Consider the following 19,444-nt stretch of genomic DNA (forward strand, 5'->3'; position numbering starts at 1 on the left):
TTAGAAAACGAAGGAAAGAATCCCAGTGTATCTTTTCAATTAGTCTGCATTGTTATGAGGTGAATAGATTTGGTCCCTGTATTGTGTCTTTCCTGAGACACTCTGGCAGTGCTGGGAGCTGGGATAACTGCCACTGTCAGCATATAATGAAAGGGAGGATATGGAGTTTCTGAAGAAAAAAACAAGAAAAAAACGAAAAACAACCAGCTTCCAAGAAACCGGGCCACAGATTAGAATAATGGCTCGCTGTGGCTTCTTCATTGTCCCTGGGCCAACACATGCTATCAGGAAACTTGGGTTGGAAAACAGTAGACCGTTTTCTACACCTCAGTAAATCGAATGTCTTTCCTGTCACAAACCTCGGAGACTAAGAAGGGCCGAGAGAACCACATAATGACCGGGTGGCGTAGCCGTCGCAGGCTCCAGGAGGCAGGAGGATACCCGCATCTGGCGGGCCCACGATGATGACCTCACAGCTGAAAGGCTCCCGGGAGTCTCTGGTGCACATCTGGGAGACGTTAGCAGGACCGCAGGGAAGGACACTGGCATTGCTTATCAATGAGGTGGTTATTTCTTCTTGGTAGCTTTGCAATGAGCTCCATCACTCCCGTGTCATATCAATGAGCCTCATCATTCACTCATCACATCAATGAGCCTCATCACTCAGGTGTCATATCAATGAGCCTCATCACTCCTACCAAATTAATGAGCCACATCACTCACCTAGTGTCTTCATTCACTGGGTCTAATAGCTCTCACACAGCCTCATCACAGCCCTAACATATCCCTGCCTCCTTGTAATGAACAGCACATTGTAAACAAAGGGGTTTTGACAGGAGACAGAGGTCCTTCCCACTGAGATCAAGCGTGAACACACTGTCCCCCGCTCACACCCCGGGTGTTCCTCGGAGCCGGACGCTCCGAGCTGCTGGAGGAGGAAGCTTGTTAGCCATGCAGTGACAACGGGGATCTGAGGAGATAGCGGTCTGGATTGGAGAAACATGACATCAAAGCACGCGGGATCAATGATGCTGTTTGCCTATCGATTCCTCCGCTCTCTGAAGGAGGCAAGGCACAGCTCGGCTCAGAGGCTTGCGAGGGAATAAGCTTTCCACACTGTGCTACATCTTTTTGTTGTTATTGAATGTAAACATTGAATAACACAGTGGAATATGATGTTAATTTTGCTTTTAATAATTAAGTGCTTCTTGCTGTCCAAGCACTAAGTGTGAGAATGCCAACAGCCACCCAAAAACAATGCTCTTTCTTTCATTAGAAACGTTACGGTAGAATGAGCTCATCAAGCCAATTCCTGGCATGGTTAGGATAGAGCCTCATCCATACTCCCAGACCTAGCCTGGCTCCTCAGGGCCCGCAACAGAAAGTGGAATCAAATTGGAGTGAAATCCTCTGAGAGTCTCTGCTGTCACAAATTGTCTCTCTGTGTATCAGCGCGGAGGCCCGCAGGCCAGAGAGGCGTCTCACACAACGTCATGCGCCAAAGTCAAAAGACAAGATGGATGAAAAAAAGGAAGCATGACAAATATATTTGGAATGTAAATATCTGCAGATCTCTTTGTGACTGGTCTTGAACCATGCCTTTCTGGTGCCTGGGCATGTAAGAACAGTTGACCCTTTGTGGCCGTTTAATTTTATCTCTGACTTGGACAAAGGGGCTATGAACAGTGTTCCTAAGCCATTTCAAAGGTCATATCCCATCATGCATGGCAACCGGTCGCTAGCTCTCTCTTATTCTTCTCCAGCAGGCAAGAGAAATCCTGGATGTTTCTATAGCTGGTCCAGGAGATAGAACAGAACAAAGCTCGATGTTGGACCACTTGCACAAAACGTCTTTCAGCAGCTCCATCTGGATGGTGCTAGGGTTATGTAAAAGGTTAAAAACTCTGTCTGAAAGCACTTGACAAATACGGCTGCGTTAAGTACAGTTTTTTTCCTTCTTTTTTTCAGGAAGAAGCTCTTACAATGGCCATCATGGCTGTCCCTTTGTTTTGTTTGAAAATGTTTTTTTTCCTTTACATATCAGCATGCCGGGATGGCATTATTCTATTATTTACAGCTCAGGCTTGCAGCTACTGTCACAGTTATAGCGTTCGTATCTCTTCTCTGACCATTTACAACATGACAACAACTACGCAGACAGACATTGAGAGTGTGTTCAATATTATAACTGATTTATCTTAACACATAACAAATTAAGGACTGAGGATCAACGATACTAATGATTTCTCAGGCCAAATGGTAGTATAGAAAAAATACATCAAATGAAAACTAACATAAAAACAAAAACAAGAACTGAAATCCACAAATCACATTCCATCAGTAGTCTAGCAGTGGTTTGAGTGGAGCAAATCACAGTGAAACATCACAGAGAAGCAGTGTGTCCATGGGAACAATCAGAGAGGGGTTTAATGGCAGCAGATATCAGACAAAGCTGGAAAGCAGCCTGCTGCCTCGGTCTCTCCTATCGATCAACCCCAGACACGCACTGATTGCCAGGAATACCAGTTTATTCCAGGGATGATTGGCTGCACTCCCACAGTAGCAGGACAGGAATACCCCCTTCTCCTTCATACTCCCTCTCTCTAAAGGGGGGAGAGTGACCCCTGAGGAGGGAGGAGGAAGATAATGACTGCTGGAGTGTTTAAGCTTTGTAAGTGGGGATGTGAAGAGGAGGGGGCCTGAAATGTAATCAGGGACAGACAGGAACACACCGTGCATTCAGTATACACACAGACACGCACACACGACACACTCTCACACACGCGCACACACACACACAGATACTCCCACACAGCTCTGAAGCAGCTGTACAGAGGTGATATCTGCATTAGCAGACAGGGACGAGCATGCAGCAGGTTAACACTACCAGAAGAGGAATGGCAGCAGAACTTCCATTTGGACAAATGTGCACAGACATTGATCATATAATCAAATCCTTTAAGATCAGCTGTGTGATACTCACTGGAAGCAAGTCTGAACATAACTGAACACTATCTGAAAGACATTTAAAACAACACTAACCCTAAAGAAATACCAGATAAATCCCAAAAATGGCATTCCACTAAAATATGGAAATCCTCACAGCACAATGCACACTAATAACGGATCGCATTTCACCTCTACTTTTCAAACAACTGCTATGTGGGAAACTACCCTTTTCTGCTTTCAAACGACAGAAAAAAAGTCTATAAAAAAGTTTGCTGCTTACTGTACGTCTTCTCATTGCAGCCCTACAGCTGTCAGACACTGATAACAAAAACCATTGGATCCTGAAGAAGAAGCTGGTGTGCCAGGGCCAATGATTGTCATCCACCATCCATCTACCCTCATTACCATGAGAAAGAGTCTGCATCAACCAGTTTTCAAATGCATTACAATCCGCCCTTCAACCCTCCCTCTCTTGTCTTCATCTAAAATAGGTTTGCAGATTACCTCAGGACTGACAGGCTAATATTTACATCTCAACACTGTAAATCAGAGCTCTTTGATTAAAAATGCTCTGACAGTTTTGACAGATGTTGAATATGTACGCAGGTAACTCATGGAGGAGGTATGGCACTTCTGCTAAGTCCATTCAAACATCTTTGTTAGCTCAGCTCAGATAAGTGCTCTAGACATAATTACAGCTTGGGCTATATATAGCACTGTACCCAGGCATGATAACGTTAACAGTGTGCCTTCTGGGGTAGCTGGAGGGTGGCTGAGGTATTTATGGGGTATTAACGAGTGAGGTGGCAGTTAAGGAGCCGGGTGGATGAGGGTCTATTGGCGTTCAGGATGAGAACCGTGCCAGAGCCTCATTACGGGATACGCAGCGTGGCGTATCGCATGGTGCCAAACCGGCCACAGTCGCGCCACCGCCTGCGTGAAACAAGGTGCCAGACCACGGCCGAGGGAACGGGATCCATGGCACAGCCATGGACAGCCACAGAGCTGGGCCCTGGCCATCATGGGAGGGGTTTTACCAGTGGCCCAGTTTGAAGCCTTGCTACTGGCTAGGCCATGTTGAGGTCCAGTGTAAACCCAGCTGTGACAACATCCAATAGACTGGGTATTCTAGCATGGGCCAGTGGTTCCAGCACACCCACATCTGTGTGGGAGTGGGAAGGGATTCTTATCAAGCAGGCAGCAGACCTGGAAGGAGCACCCAGCAGAGATGTGACCCTCATGAATAGTGCAATGAGATCTCATGAATATTCCCTTTGACTTCAGATAGGGGAGGGGCTAAAGGAGGAGCTATGGGAACCCTGTCCACAGTGAAAGGAGCAGATAACCCACAATTCATCACATAGAAGAATAAGCAGCTCAAAGGTCTCTTGGCAACTGGACAACCACCCCCTCGCCCTCCCCTTCATCTCTCTCACTGTCTTCCTCTCTCTGGCTCAATCTCCCTCTCTGTCTCTTATACACCATAACTATCTCCTTCTCCAGCTCCCATTCATAGGATATCATGGGAGCCTTTGATGTCTGGATCCCTCATGTAAACGGTGTCAGCGAAGAGGAGAGCCCCTCTATCTCACTTCCTCTCTTTGGCTTTCCATCATGTATGAAGTGAGCCCTGTAGTCTGTGCTATGTTGAGCTGAACCTACCGCAACCAACCAGCCATGGAGTGAAGAGAACTCAACATGCCAAAGGCTCATCACCACTCATTATCTCTCCACAAATCCCCTCCGGTGTTCTTTTGACTTCCTTCCTTCCTTTCTCCCTCTCTCTTCTTCTCTTCCCGTCTTGTCGTTTCCTATGTGCTTTACTCTTTAAGACCCTAATACCACCTTGCTCATTAGAATGTGGTAGCACCGCTCCAGAGGCTAGAAGGAAGGCACTTCGTCTTCCGATATAATTAACCTCCAGTGAGTTTCTCTAAATCCGTCATTATTGCAATGGGATGATAAGTATATTAGGATGTGGCCTGACATCTGCTAGAGAGAGACTTAGTGTGGGGATGAGTGGCTCTGCCTGCCAGGAAACAGTCCTGGCAGGACCGGCGCTGTTGTGAAGGGGTCGACTTAAAAGGCTTAGAGAACCGTCATGTACAAACCTTGGACCATGGTGCATGGCTTTCACACACGAACAGTCCTCTGCGTGACGCACACACACACACACGCACACACACGCACACACACACCCTGCATGAGGAGGGATTTGTTGTTACACATGTAGCCCCCCATCAACCACTCCCCCCTAAAAATCCAGATTAACTGTTCCTTCAAATTGACTTTCAATAACGTGCTCAGCTAATTCAATATTCTCCTGCGGCTTCGCTCCCACGCAAAACATTATGAAAATAAAATGGAGGCAGAAGACCTCTTTGTTGAGATGGAGTGTTTTCCTTTGAAAGCGCAAATAAACTGGAGGTCTCTAGGAAATGCACTCAAGGGCCTTTTTCTATTTTGGCAGTTGAGTCCAATGCTTCCAACACAGAGTTAGTTATGTACATGTCTGACTATGAGCGTCTGGATTAATTTAAATGTTCTACATCCAGAATAAAAGGAGATTTATCTGTGGTAGAAAGTCACAGGGTGTCTCTATATGTACAACATACACACCATGTTACAGCTCAGTCTGTTTGTTTTGAGTTGACTGTCAATACAAGATCTAATTGAGGGCACATGGCCCCTTAGTAACGTGTTTGGGTTCATATTGCTCCTATCATTCAAGTCATCCAGCAGGCAACAACAGTGTTCTTGTTGTGAGTTTGTGTGTGTGTGCGTGTGTGTGTGTGTGTGTGTGTGTGAGGGCGAGAGAGAAAGTAAACTAAAACGACACTTGTGAGAGCAAATCACTTACAAACTCTTAGATACTTGGATCTGATCTTCCATTGGCTACTGTGAGTGTGTAGGGCTAGAGAGAGACATAGAGAGAAAGAACACAACACTGTAGTCTTCAGTTCATGTTAGTATACATTAAAATATAGCTATTTGTATCTGCGGTTTTAGAGCTCAGATATTTTTTTATAGAAGAGGTCTTGCTCTGAGCTGAACTCTACGTGGCCTGTACCATGTATCCCCTGTGAGGAAAAACATGCTGTTTTTTGTCCAAAATTTCTAAGCATGAACAGGCTCTAAACAACAAACCCAACGAGGTGTATAAATTGGAGATGACTGAACTACACAACAGGTCATATTTGAAGTATTTTGTTTCAATCCTAGCTGTTGGGAGCGAGAAAGATTCCCAGCTCAGTTCCACCTCTGCTTTACTCTGTTTAGGCTTCTCTGTTCTAATCTCCCACTCCTCCTCTCTCCTCTCCTTTCACTGTGTGTGTTTCAAAAGGTTAAAGTAATATTTTAAAGTATTCTCGATTTTTTTGTTGCATTCATTGTTTCTCTGTGAGTTGTCGTATTTTGGGACAAGACGCAAACCCTATGGAGGCAGATGTTAAACCATTACAAAAAAGTCAATTCTAAACTCCAGTGAAATTATCCTTCAACTGATTCGCTCTCCGTTTGACAAAAACCCCTCCAGCACTCTCCCTGAGCTTCTGCTTATGGTAATTATCGATCCATGTGAGTCATTAACAACAATCCACACCTCAATACGCTGCAGGTTATCGCTTCAAAATACCATGCAAAATGTATGAAGGCATTCATTGCTTCATTCATCACCCCAACGTGGATGTTTAATTCCTGTCAAAACGCTGATGGATAATGGATGATGTACATACCTCTACTGAAGAGACAGAGAGACTGCAAGCGCTAACACTATAATTGACAACACGGGAGCAGCTAGCTGGTGATAAACAACTGTACGTGTGTTAGGAAAATCTCTTTATCAAGAAGTGCACAGCGTTGATGGAGTCAAGAGAGTTTTGAGGTAAAGACAAAGAGGAACATTCCTTGGATGTTCCGCTTCTGCTTAACCACATTTGGGTGCATTGGTTTCTATTTCTGAGCGCGAAGATGTCTTGTACAGCAGTTATTCAGCCTGTATAACAACTTGCTCAAATATTTCCATCAATGTGATCAACAAATATGCACTGTTCCCTGTCCATGGTGCTTCAGCAGACAGAGCGAAGCATACAGCTAACAGACTGAGAGCCTCAGGGCAGCAGGTTGCTGCAGCATGTCAGGATCATCACTAATACGACTTGACCCCTGACCTTTACCATGCAATGTACAGTTACACCTTCCCCCTATTGCAATAACTTCTGAGAGAAAAACAATTGTGAATGTGGGCGTGTAGAGTGTTATAGTGTGAGTGTGTAGAGTGTGTCTAGTGCGAGTGTGAGTGTAAGTAGTGCTGCCCAACATGAGACATGGCCAGAGACACACATGATCTAACTGCTCTGGTCTGTCACCTCCATGCATGCACATGACTGGGCCTCGGACTGGGAGCCTAACACACTCATTTCCCACGACACAAACACATATAGTTAACATCACACAGTAGAAGGTTAGGCTATCCAGGTCAGCACAGTGGAAACCACAATGCTACTACGGTGCTCTGGAGGTATACCCCACCCTCTGCTCACAGCTCCGAATAATCTATTCTATACAGTGCATTCTCACCAGGCGCTTCCATATAATCTATTCTATACATTCACACCATGCTGAGCTTCATCAAATATGTATGACAGGTTTGAAAGATTTAACTGGCGTGTTCTGTGCTAAGGCTGCTGACAACATCAGGTATGAGAACACATACACACACATTCACACGCAACCACACACACACACACACACGCAACCCTTCACATTGCCACAGACATAGTATAAACACACAAACATACACGCTGACAGAGTTGCAAGCGTGCACACACAAACACACACACAAACAGAGTAGAGAGTGACCTTTTACAAGTAGCGGGGGTGAGTTTTACCTTAGTCCAAGCATCAGCTCACCATACTGAGCAGATGACATCTGCCTGAGGCCACAGGCTCACTGGACCTTATGTTGTAGCTTATGATGTAACGTTGGAACGCAATTATTACTGAAGTCAAACGAAGCACAAACGCATAAGTGTATTTTGCTCATTTGCTCACTTGCCACACCCACTTATATTTCTAGCTTCATATAACAATGGGAGAATCAGGTATATTAAATACATGTTTTCTATGGTGAGGTATTCATCATGGACCCCACACAAACACAAAGAGTGCTCCACTTCAATATGATATGAAATCAACCATTACATAACTCTGCTCTTCTTTAGACATGACTCTGTTGTCAAAGGTCTTTTCATTTACAATAGTGGTGAGCCCAGAGGGCCATTAGGTCACTACCCTCTATAACATCTGACAAGGTTACACAACCACTGTATATGACTATGAATTCATGTCCATACCACACTGTGTGTTTCCATATGTGGTTTACCAGACCTCTTGTGTGCAGTGCCAGAGGGCAGGGAGTAGGCTATTAGGTCACATCACTATGGTAATATTCAGAGGCCTGGAACAGTCAGATGTTCCTGTGAGTCGCTCCATCTCTGACCCAGACCTCTGACGTGCACCAGCGGCCAGAGGGCTGCCACAGCTGGCCGCATCACAGCAGAGAGCCTACTGGCTGGTGTGCTGGTTGGCTGGCTGGATAGCTGCCTGCCTACCTGCCTGGCTGGTTAGATTTCTGACAGTGTACCCGTCAGGCTGGCTCGCTTGCTGCTTAGTTACCTTCACGACTACCTATCTGTCTGGATAGCTGCATGCCTGACTGGTTAACTGTTGTTAGGTTAGTATATGTTACCTGGCTGGCTGGCTGACTACCTTCCTGTGCCCCCTGGCCTGGCTGTGCGCACAGACAGGTGCACACTGGGCCTGAATCAGGCTTCAGTGGTGTCTGTCATGTCCGTGCCTCTGATGCAGGGGGTTCAATGTGTAGTCAATCTTTTTGTTTCTGTGTCAGTCACTGACTGTCGCAGACTGACTGCAGAGCCACTTAGCATTGTTCAAACCCAAGTTTGGGGTTTTAAGTGTCGTTTTAGTGGGCAGAGGTTAATCCAGGCGGAGAGCTTTAAAGGAAGTGAAGAGGTAATTACAGTTCTTCAGCACACTGACGGGAGGGAGAGGGCTTGAGTGAATATTAAGAGGCAGTTATTTTGTAAGAGCATGCAAGCTCGCTGATGTCCCGCAATGGTGACTCAGACTGTTTCTGTTGGGCTACTGTAAAGATGTTGGATGCTTCGGTGCTTTCACAGGTTTAGATGGTGTCTCAAGCGTAAGCTCCTGTTCCCTTCCTCTCGTACTCCCTTTCTCTCTTCCCCTCATCCTCTCTTCCTCCCTACTGTATCTCCCTCTATTCCTCACAGGCCTGACCTTCAGCCCAGAGGCCGGCTGTTCCACTCCTTCATTAGAGCTGAATAATTGGGAAACTGACCAGGATGGGAGGACTGACACACATTAACCAATAACGGCATATATTATTGATTTCAGAACCAGTGAATGATGCTCATTCAATACTGTGCTTTTTCCTGCATATATTTACCTTACGGACAGACAAACACACAAACGTACACATAACGTGTGTTTATGTGTATGTGCATGTGGGGGTGTACGTATATGTGAGTGTGTGTGTGCTCATGTGCATGTGTGTCCTCATAAGGTAGTAAAGGCTTGAGGCAAACACAGTCCGGTCCCTCTAATGGCCTGTTCATTGAGCTTCTCTTGTAGGGAAGCAGTGGGACTTCTGGCTAGTGTTGAAAAATGACCCGATGTACAAATGATTCCACACTTACCAGCCCCCCCTTCACCTCGCTCACCACCCCCAGCAAAACACTTCCACTTACCTGCAAGAGAGGGAGAGACATGAAAATCAATGACTGCACACTCAATTATATCACAAGTCACTGGTCTCCTTTGTTTTCAGTTCCCATATCTGCGCTGGACAATAACACTTTACATCTCCGCTCTGGGCCTGCAGGGATTTCTGGGTAGGCTATCTTTCTCTCTACACCAAGGGGCGCATGTAGTTCCAGGGAGAAATATCGTCACACACCTGAGACATCAAGATAACCGTGGCTCGAGAGTTAAACAGGAAAGACGTTTCAACGTGAGGATGAAGTATCCCCATGTCAATAACTCCCAGGTACTAGACCAATCACTCATGACTCGGTTTTTGTTTGAATGTTCTGTACGGCGTGGCTTATCTGAAGATGATTGGGCTTTGTACTGCAGGAGTAGCATGATGTGAACGAGTCGTTAAGAAAAGAAAGGGAAAACAAAGAAAGACTTCCTCTGGTAGCAGTCTATTCTGCCGTCAGATCATCTAGATGTCCTTGAGGGATGGAGAGTTAATATGGTGTAGGCTCAGCATCTTAACCTATGACAGCAAGCACATTACAGACACTGTCACACACCAACATATTTTTCAAGCAAAGTTCCCGAAAAAGAAGATATCCAATCATCTAGTAAAGTACAGAGAAGATAATGGGCTGTCTTCACTTGTTCAAATACTGCAGCATCAAAATCAATATCAAGAAGGCGTCTTGCAGCATGTTACATCATGTCCCCTCCTTCTTTCACTAAGACTCAGACCGTGTGTTTTCTGAGAATGTCAATAGAATGAGGAGAACACCCTCCATTCTAGAACCCATGGGACTGTCCTGTGTTGACCTACAGCAGGCTTCTCAGTGACAGGCACGGTCAAAGCGATGTTTCCCTAACTCTTGCTGCTCCACGTTCAGCCGAAAAACCCGTTCCATCACAACTCCAGGATGTGTGTACTTCCAGAGGTAGCTTACTAAGAACAGGAGGGGATAATATCATAAATCACTGGGATTGGAAAACGATGACCATTTTCAGAAATGAAATAGAACTTGTGGGACAATGGAGAAAATGGAGAAAAAAAAATTGTAAGACGGGGCCGCATTCCTTGTTTCCACCTCTCCACTCAGCTGAACATTTCACTCCCACTTAGCAGCCTCCATATTATGGCTGTCGGGGACCTACCGACAAGGCTAGATAAATAATTGGTGCTCTTGATTAAAACAAAGGCTCCCTCTATTACGAACTTGCTGTTGCAGTTCACAACAATTAGCGTCCTGATAAATGATGGTGGTCTCCAGTGAGCAGCGTATAGATAAGCTGGACTGACAGGATATGCTGTGGAGAACGGGGTTTCACTGCATGGGGCTCAAGTGCTCCATGTTGAGACAACGTGTGAAACATTGATTAACAGTTACGTGTTACTAATCAGAGGCTTTCACAAGTATATGTGTGTGTGTGTGTGTGTGTGTGTGTGGGTCTCCGCCTCAGGAGTGATTTGTAAAGCGTAGCAGCCCAGCATGGGTCCCCACCCTCTACCATCCCACAATCCTGCTCACCCCCTCCCTGTGTGACTTATCTCTGCAGAGTTGATCAATAATTAACCATATAGGACAAGCTCTAATGAGGATGTAATACCCATTTAGACTGATAACACCTCAGGCTTAGTGAGGAGAGACTGGACCTTCTTTCCTCAAGCCTTCTCGTCACCTATTATTGTCTATCACACTCACTCTTTCTCTCCTTCTCCCACTGTCTCAAAGTCTCCATCCACCCGGCATCTCATCCCCATTTTTCCCCTCAGTTTTTCTCCTCTCTCTGCTTTACCATTTATCTTCCTCATAAGCCTCTGCTCTATTTTGTTTCGTTCTTCTCTTACTCCCCTCCCACATTTGTTCGAAGTCAAGTTCCCTCTCCTCTCTTTCTTGACACATTCACCTTTCACACTCTACTGTTGTCCCTTCCTCAAACCCTCAACCTCTTCCCCCATCACCTCAACCCTTCCACAAGCCCCTCCCCCCCTTCGTAGCTCTCCAGACAGTGTCTGGTAAACCTCCGCCTACATTACCCATCACTACCTCTCTCCTTAGTGGTGTATGACACCCCCGGTAAAGGCCATGCCTTCCCCCATCCATCAGGCTACCCCTCCACATCCCCTCCTTATTCCTCCTCCCCCACCCCCATCCCACGCCCACCATAGACAGGCTTTAATAGGGCCCATTAATCAGGGGCCTGGTCCGTCCTGGCCGGGCCAGACTGTAATTCAGCTCTGAGTGACTGCAATCCCTCTGGAGGTATTCACTCAGGGGCAACAAAAGAGTGTCTACTCACCAATGGCTAGGCTGCAGTGCATCACTATGCATCCATGCCTGGGTCTTCAGGTAAATGTGCCCGGACAACTTAGGTTCAGTTAGCAGTTAGCATAACGTAGCACAACATCACGTTTGTCGTGCTACAACTTTGAGGTTGTGTGGTGCGGAGATTGATGGCGCTAGACTACTAACAACGCAAGCTAATGATGGATACCATGAGGCAGGTAGTGATAACAGCCTTGGCTAGCCTATCAGTTCGCGTTTGTGTCCGTCTTCCAAAAGGGAGTCTCCTAGGGCCCATTAGAGGAAAGCACAAAGAGCTGCTGTATCTCCTCCTGCCAAACACACCCGGGAACGGTAGATGTGCTGGAGTGAACAGGAACAGTCTCCTTGAACACCTTCTTCCAACTGAAGACACCCCAGGCTTTATACAGTACCATCTGCCATACATGCCTACTCGCAATGGAACTGTCCACAGGCCAGTTGGCAAGAGTAAGTGTGGTATAATGAGTATGGGGGGAGCAGACTCATAAACAAAGATAAATGATGATCAAGTAACAGCCTGTAGATTTATGCATTATCAAACTGGGAACCTCTCACTGGTAACCTATTTCAGAGGACGATTTTATAATATTTCAGGGAAAGATAGGGCATCTGTGCCACACATGTTTGTGTGAGATAGCTGAGCCTCAGTACCCTGTAGGTGCATCACTTTATTCATCACCTCGCTGCATCTTTCACTGTGCTGAAAGGGTCCGTCACTGCACTTTGCCAGAGTGATGGCCTGACTGCCACCCTTTCAACCAAAGCCCAAACACGCATTCTAAAGTCTATTTTTTTTAAACAGTACGCGTGTGTGTTGAAGCAATTACTTGACAACCATGAATTATATCTCAAAAAACATTTTCATTTAGCGGACGCTTCATTTACAGATTCTCTAAAAACATAACCATCCGAAGAAAGCTTTATCGATTTCTCTCTAAAACCCATATCTTAAAGACAAGTCACCTTCCTCTAAATATTATGATTGGAGGATTGCATCGCTCGTCGGTTGGTACAGTACATGGCCAACAACAGAGAAGGACATGCTCCATACAGCCAGCTCCCTGGGGGAGAAGAGTTAAGACAGCCGGTTAGAGCATCAATAATTAAAACACGTGTAATTCCCATTAGCCTGAGGAGCAGGGCCCATAAATAGTTAATGGGACTCTTGTGTTCCTCCCCCTCTTTACTCTTTTCCTCATTCTTTTCCTCTCATCTTTTTTCTCATTCTGCTCCTTCCCTCATCAATCCTTTTCCTCTCTGTCCATCTCCCTCTCCTCTCCGCTCCTCCTCTGCTCTCCCTCTCCTCCTCTCCTCTCTCGTCATTCCCTTCTACTGTCCTTCTTTTTCAGACAGCAGCAGGGAGATTGGGGTCTCAGTGACAAAGACACAAAGCTAAGAGATTTTAATAGGTCCTTTGGGGCGGTTTGAGAGGCCTGAGGTGGTCGAGGGAGGCTGAGAGAGGCAGAGTTGGGGCGAAGAGGGGTGAGGAGTGGGTGAGAAGCGGTTGAGGAGTGGTTTGAGGAGAATAGAGCTGGATGTAAAGCTTAGTGTCAGGGGGCCAGCCTGCTAGAGAGCGGGGTTCTCACGTCGGCTAACACGTCTGTGAGGCAGCCTGAAAAGGCCACTCTGGCACTCACAGCCAATTACTTACTACCAAAACAGAGACCAGCTCAGAACAAACATGGTTTATTTATGAAAGTGCAACCGCAAGAAAGGTCAAAAGGTGATTTAAGTGAGAAGAAAGGAGTGAGGAGGGAAGGAGAGTCCATAAGTTACAGTAAGAGTTTCTCTGAGCCTCTCTGGTGAATGATTCAAGTGAAAAGAGGAGAGAGCAACACCGAGAGAGGAGCTTGGAGTTTGCCTGCTTCTGCATGATGAATAGCACGGATAGCATGTAGAGTGGGAGGCTGAAATTGAAACAGCCTTCTCCCAATGTTGTGCCATCAGTCAGGGGAGCCCCCTCATTAATCCAGAGCCTCATCTCTCCATCTACTTCTCTACCCACTCCATCCCTCCAACCCTCCATCCTCCTCCCAGCCTGCCGGCGTCTCCGCCGTGTCAGAGCACCAGCCTGCATGACTGGTTGTAGTGAGCACCAAGCGCGATCACAGCGCCGGCCCCTAAACCACAGTCCATCCATCTCGTCCTTGACTCCAGCCTAATGTACTGTCTCCATGCTGCTCACACAAGCATGCCCTCCGGCAGCAGCAGCGAAGGCTAGGAGAGAAAAAACTTTATTGTCCAAACAATGTGAGTACTTCCCTCTGGCATAAAACGCAAATAGCCTGGTTATACATTACGACTGACATTGAAAATGTGTCCTCATCAAGAGGCTACTCATCTCACAGGCTGTTGACATCTTTCAACTCAACATACAGCAATTTCTTCCAAAGCATGATACTCTATGTGGCTGAATGTTATGGCCTGAGATTTGTATCTTAACTATCTTATTTTCAAAACAGGAAAATGTCATCTACATGTCCCAGGGAAAAGCACAGCTGTACATCACACAGCTGGGAAGTGACTCACTGTTGAGATGCACGCAAGTGGACTTTCAGCAACTGAAAAAGCAGCAGATTTCATCAGTCTGCCCTACATGGTTCACAGCGGGACCACGTTTGTGCGTGTCCAACCACCTCAACAATCATCTAACGCAACGGCTCAATGGTGACCCTCCAATCTGCTTTGAACCCCCCCCCCCCCGACCACAAGGCAGGTCTACAGAATTATAATCTCCTGATGCATTTCACCTTCTTTTGTTTTTACCCTCACAAGTAAATACATTTAGAGTAATGCGTGGATAATCTGAGACCACCCTCTGGTTTTAGATCCAGGAGTTAGCCAAATGTACCAAGCATAAGCTGCAATGGAGGGAGGGGGGTCTAGTTAATAGTTGAGGGCCCACACAGGGTGTTTGTGTGGGGTGGAGGAGTAGTTACTGACAGCTGACAGACTGGTCAAGACAGGCTCACTGGGCAGCTACTGATGACTGGATGTGAATGACAGCCAGCTTTGCTAGCGGCTACCTAGCCACACTAATTCTAATCTAGCCTATGTTAGCCTCCAGTGCTAGGCTGCTAGCCAGTCAGAGCCATGTAAGCCAGCTACCTTAGTGCTAGCCACGCCATTGCTAGCCAGCTAAACTGAACAGTTATGCCCTGAGGATGTAGGAGGATGCTGGCATGTCACCCACACACAAGGTTTGCTGCCGTCTGTTGTGAATGTCTGTTATGAAGTCTATCACATGCACTTCCTCTTGTATTTGTTGAGATGTTGGAGACGGTCTTATTTTTAATTTCTTATTATATTCTCCTCTCTTTCTAAAGACAGGATATTCACAATAACTTGCCGTCTTCCTTCAACTTCCTCTCTTCTTCTGTTCACCAGTAGCCTTCCCCTGGTCTCAGGAGCCAACATAGCCGACCACACAGATATGCTGTCTCCCATATTTTAGAGGGAGTTGGCAACTCTCTAAACCACACATAATATCATCTATCATCTCACAAAGCAGCAAATACTGCATCAATCTGCCTGTCAGCAAACCTCCAGAACAATTTACCATCCAGCATCATAATTCCACACAGTACCTCAAACCCCTCTCAACTTCATTTCCGGCCAAAGAAACTCATATTTATACAAAAACATAAACACAAAACAAGTTCTAATAATATTAGGATATTTATTGAATTACAATTTTTAGAAAGACTTTGGATGGATTTCACATAAGATATATTTGCATTTTAGAACATTCTGGGATCTTTCATTTTAGCTTGCGAAACATATGTCCAGCACTTATGTTTCTGTTCAGTGTAATAGCCTTAATTGAGAACGTATTATGTGCATACCCAATTGTGTAGAGTTTCCACAACTCTTCATATATGTGGGAGAAATGTCACAGTGGCTATACAGCCCAGTCACAAGTTCTTCCTAAGTAGCATTTGAATGCATTTATACAACTAGCCAAGGATTTGCAGAGCTGCATTTCTCTGTGATGTACTGAATTTGAAAAACAATACATATTCCCATGAATGGGAAAATGTGTCAAAACCTTTGACTGGTATTGTAAATTAATCTATATTTTAAAATTCCTTTGATTCTCCACTCAGATAAAATGAAAATAACAGATAAAGGGGAAAGAAATATCAAAGCAGGGGGGGGGGGGGGGGGGGGGCAATAAGCTGAACAGAGATGAGTAGAAATGGAAGGGGGACCAGACACCATGTGGGCATAGGTCAGAGGATGGGGGGAAGGAGGTTTGGGGAAGGTTAACAAGAGGCAGAGAAGTAGAGGAATTCTAGTTCTCTGGGGTGTTGGAGAAGTGCAGCCTCAGCAAACGATCTGATCTGGGCTCATGTGGTCTGTAACCCTCCATCCCCCAGCCCTATAATAACCACCACTATCATCCCACCATGGCTGGCTGGCAGGGCTTAGGGCAGGATGATTAGGCCGGTCTGGATGTGGGTGACTGGCTGGGCTGGATGTGGGTGACTGGCTGGGCTGGATGTGGGTGACTGGCTGGGCTGGATGTGGGTGACTGACTGGGCTGGATGTGGGTGACTGGCTGGGCTGGATGTGGGTGACTGACTGGGCTGGATGTGGGTGACTGGCTGGGCTGGATGTGGGTGACTGGCTGGGCTGGATGTGGGTGACGGGCTGGGCTGGATGTGGGTGACTGGTTGGGCTGGATGTGGGTGACTGGCTGGGCTGGATGTGGGTGACTGGCTGGGCTGGAATAGGCTACATTGAATGGCTGGGGTCATCAGTCCGAAAGAGGTCTGGGTTAGGATGGTGCAGGGCGGGATAGGGAAGGGGGTTTGGAATGGGTCTCCCAGACTAGATGTACTAGGAGATATGGGCCGGTTAGAGAGTGTTGGGGGTCAACAGAGAGTGTTGGGTGGATCCCAACCATCAAACTAGCAGAAAACCCACCCACTCGAGTCCATCAGACAACTAGCTTTATCTCAGATACAAGCTACTGACTGGAAGAGCTTGTCTATGAGAGTTAATACCCTGACTCCATTTTATATTCTACAGCTGCTGTTAGAGCACATCCAGTGGATTGTAACATGGTGTGTAACCGAATGAAGTTGTGTGAGAATGGCTATCACCAGTAGAGTGCACTGTGGTGATGGGATATCAGTAACCATCCTGTTTTAACACCATGGGTTAATATTACATGTTTCTTAGGTTTCAACAGAGAAAATATAAAAACTGTCAATTAGTCATAAAACAGAATGTGGTTACTTAAAAACACTGTTAAAGTACAGTAATAGTAAACTGCAGTGGACTGTATTTGCTTTCTTGATCTCTATTTTTCTCTGTGTCCATCTCTCTCTCTCTCTCTCTCTCTCTCTCTCTCTCTCTCTCTCTCTCTCTCTCTCTCTCTCTCTCTCTCTCTCTCTCTCTCTCTCTCTCTCTCTCTCTCTCTCTCTCTCTCTCTCTCTCTCTCTCTCTCTCTCTCTCTCTCTCTCTCTCTCTCTCTCTCTCTCTCTCTCTCTCTCTCTCTCTGTTTCTATCTGCTCACCTCTCTCTCTTTTGTTGACTCTCTCAGGTCTGTTTTGTCTCAGGGGCTATGTTATATTGTCCGTCAGAAATCCTGCCGTCTCGGAGGACAGAAGACCACAGGAGGCTGGCTACCCTTTGACCTTCTGTCCTCCCTGTATGCTAGTCTGATCTGTTATGAGTCTGACTGTATGCATGTGTGAACAGCCCCAGGGCTGTGACTGTGTGTTTGTGTGTGTCTGTGTGTGTGAGTGTGTGTGCAAGCAGTCCAGTACAGTGAATGCTGGAGTGAATGTATTAACCCTTCTATGCTTGTGAATGTGCCTCAACAAGGCATAACACATGTATGACTATCTCAAGTTTGTGTGTGTTTGTGTCTGTATGCGTGTGCAGGTGTGTGTGTGTACGCGTGCATGTGTGTATACGCCTGTGTGTGTGTCCGTGCCTGTATAAAAGCTCTTTCAGCATCATCGCTGTCAGACAAGAGTGCTGTGAATCTCACGGCTCCATTGTTAAGCGGCAGCAGGAACCAGATAAATCACAGCTTTGCATCCAAATGGGGGAATTAGAGAGCGGGCGGCCAGCTCCATCCACGTGTCTCCTCATCCTTCACTCTCTCGCTCCAGCCTCCGCCTGACGGAGCGGCTCTGACACCCCCCCACCCCCGCCTCACCCCTCCGCCTGACCCCTGCAGCAACAGATTATTTGTCCGAGGAGTTGATTCGGGCTCCAGCTCCCTCTCCTTCTCTAAAAGCCCTTGTTGGAGTAATGAGAGCTTTATGTTTCAGAGGCGGTGATAAGCCCTGGGTTTATCAAGGTGGGCGCTCCTACCGGGGCAGGGGGCTGAAGTGGGACTTCAGTAGGTCTTACTGACTCTCACCATAAGACACATACAGAGGCAGCCGTGTGTGTGTGTTTGAGTGAAAAGTATGCAACTGTGTGTGCCAGTGACCCAGACTCATCCCTCCCTCCCTCCTACCAGACACACACACACACAGACACCACAGATCATTTTTGTCATTGACTAGCCTACTTAATAGACTTAATAGAAAACATGTTTGTTATCTGTGTAACTTCCCTCAGAGTCTCTTTAAGGCAAGCAGGACAGATATTATAGAGAGTCTAGTCCATGAGACACTCTGTCACAATACACTTACCTGACCGGCCAGCCCGGCCAGCCTGGCCTAGCCCAATGACCTCTTTCAATTGTGTGTGCTCTGATCTGGCTCACAGTGAAAAGTGCTGAGGTCAAATCCAGTTACTCTGAAGCCTCATGTTGTATTGTGTGAGGGTGAGGTTGGTGGATCCGCTGTATTGTGTGAGGGTGAGGTTGGATCAGTTGTATTGTCGCAGGCAGGCATGCGATTTGCTTACTGCGAGGTTTCTGCCCACCGGGCTACCATTCAATCAAACTCTTGCATCCGGAGTTTGTGCAATAAATACAAATGTTATAACCTTGCTAGTGGAGAAGACACAGTTCTATCACTAATGTGCTAAGGTTCATAGTTTTAAAAGTGGGACACAAAGGGTCCTGACTCTTTACATACACATTCCAACTTGCCGTTTGTTTCATGTTGTATGTTGTTTTTGACTAATCCTCGATATGTGAAAACCAGCTTGGGATGAACAGTCCTAACTCTGTGCCTGGGCATCTGATTCCAGCACACAGCTCTGTGTCAGGACAAGACAGTCATCAGGCCATATAACACACCATAAACAAGAGACCAGACCATAAAACCACACCAACCAAAACCAGTAAACACATTAATAACTGTCGACTCACTAACAGACTGTCATATCTGAAAAGGAGCACATTCGGTGTCCAGGCTTGTTGAATATGATCTATCCATGTTGAATCTTTGCAGAGTAAG

General features: G+C 46.3%; 1 protein-coding gene across 1 annotated transcript in view; it reads right to left on the bottom strand.

The window, feature by feature from the left end:
- Nucleotides 1-367: 367 nt before the first annotated feature.
- Nucleotides 368-19,444, bottom strand: part of LOC136947578 (sterile alpha motif domain-containing protein 5-like) — a 50,404-nt gene continuing 31,327 nt past the window's right edge. The window contains exon 3 of the mRNA XM_067241693.1: nucleotides 368-508. Coding sequence (XP_067097794.1) covers nucleotides 368-508 — 141 coding nt within the window. The remainder of the gene's footprint in view (nucleotides 509-19,444) is intronic.

This window comes from Osmerus mordax, chromosome 8, assembly GCF_038355195.1.
Source record: "Osmerus mordax isolate fOsmMor3 chromosome 8, fOsmMor3.pri, whole genome shotgun sequence".
NCBI lineage: Eukaryota > Metazoa > Chordata > Actinopteri > Osmeriformes > Osmeridae > Osmerus > Osmerus mordax.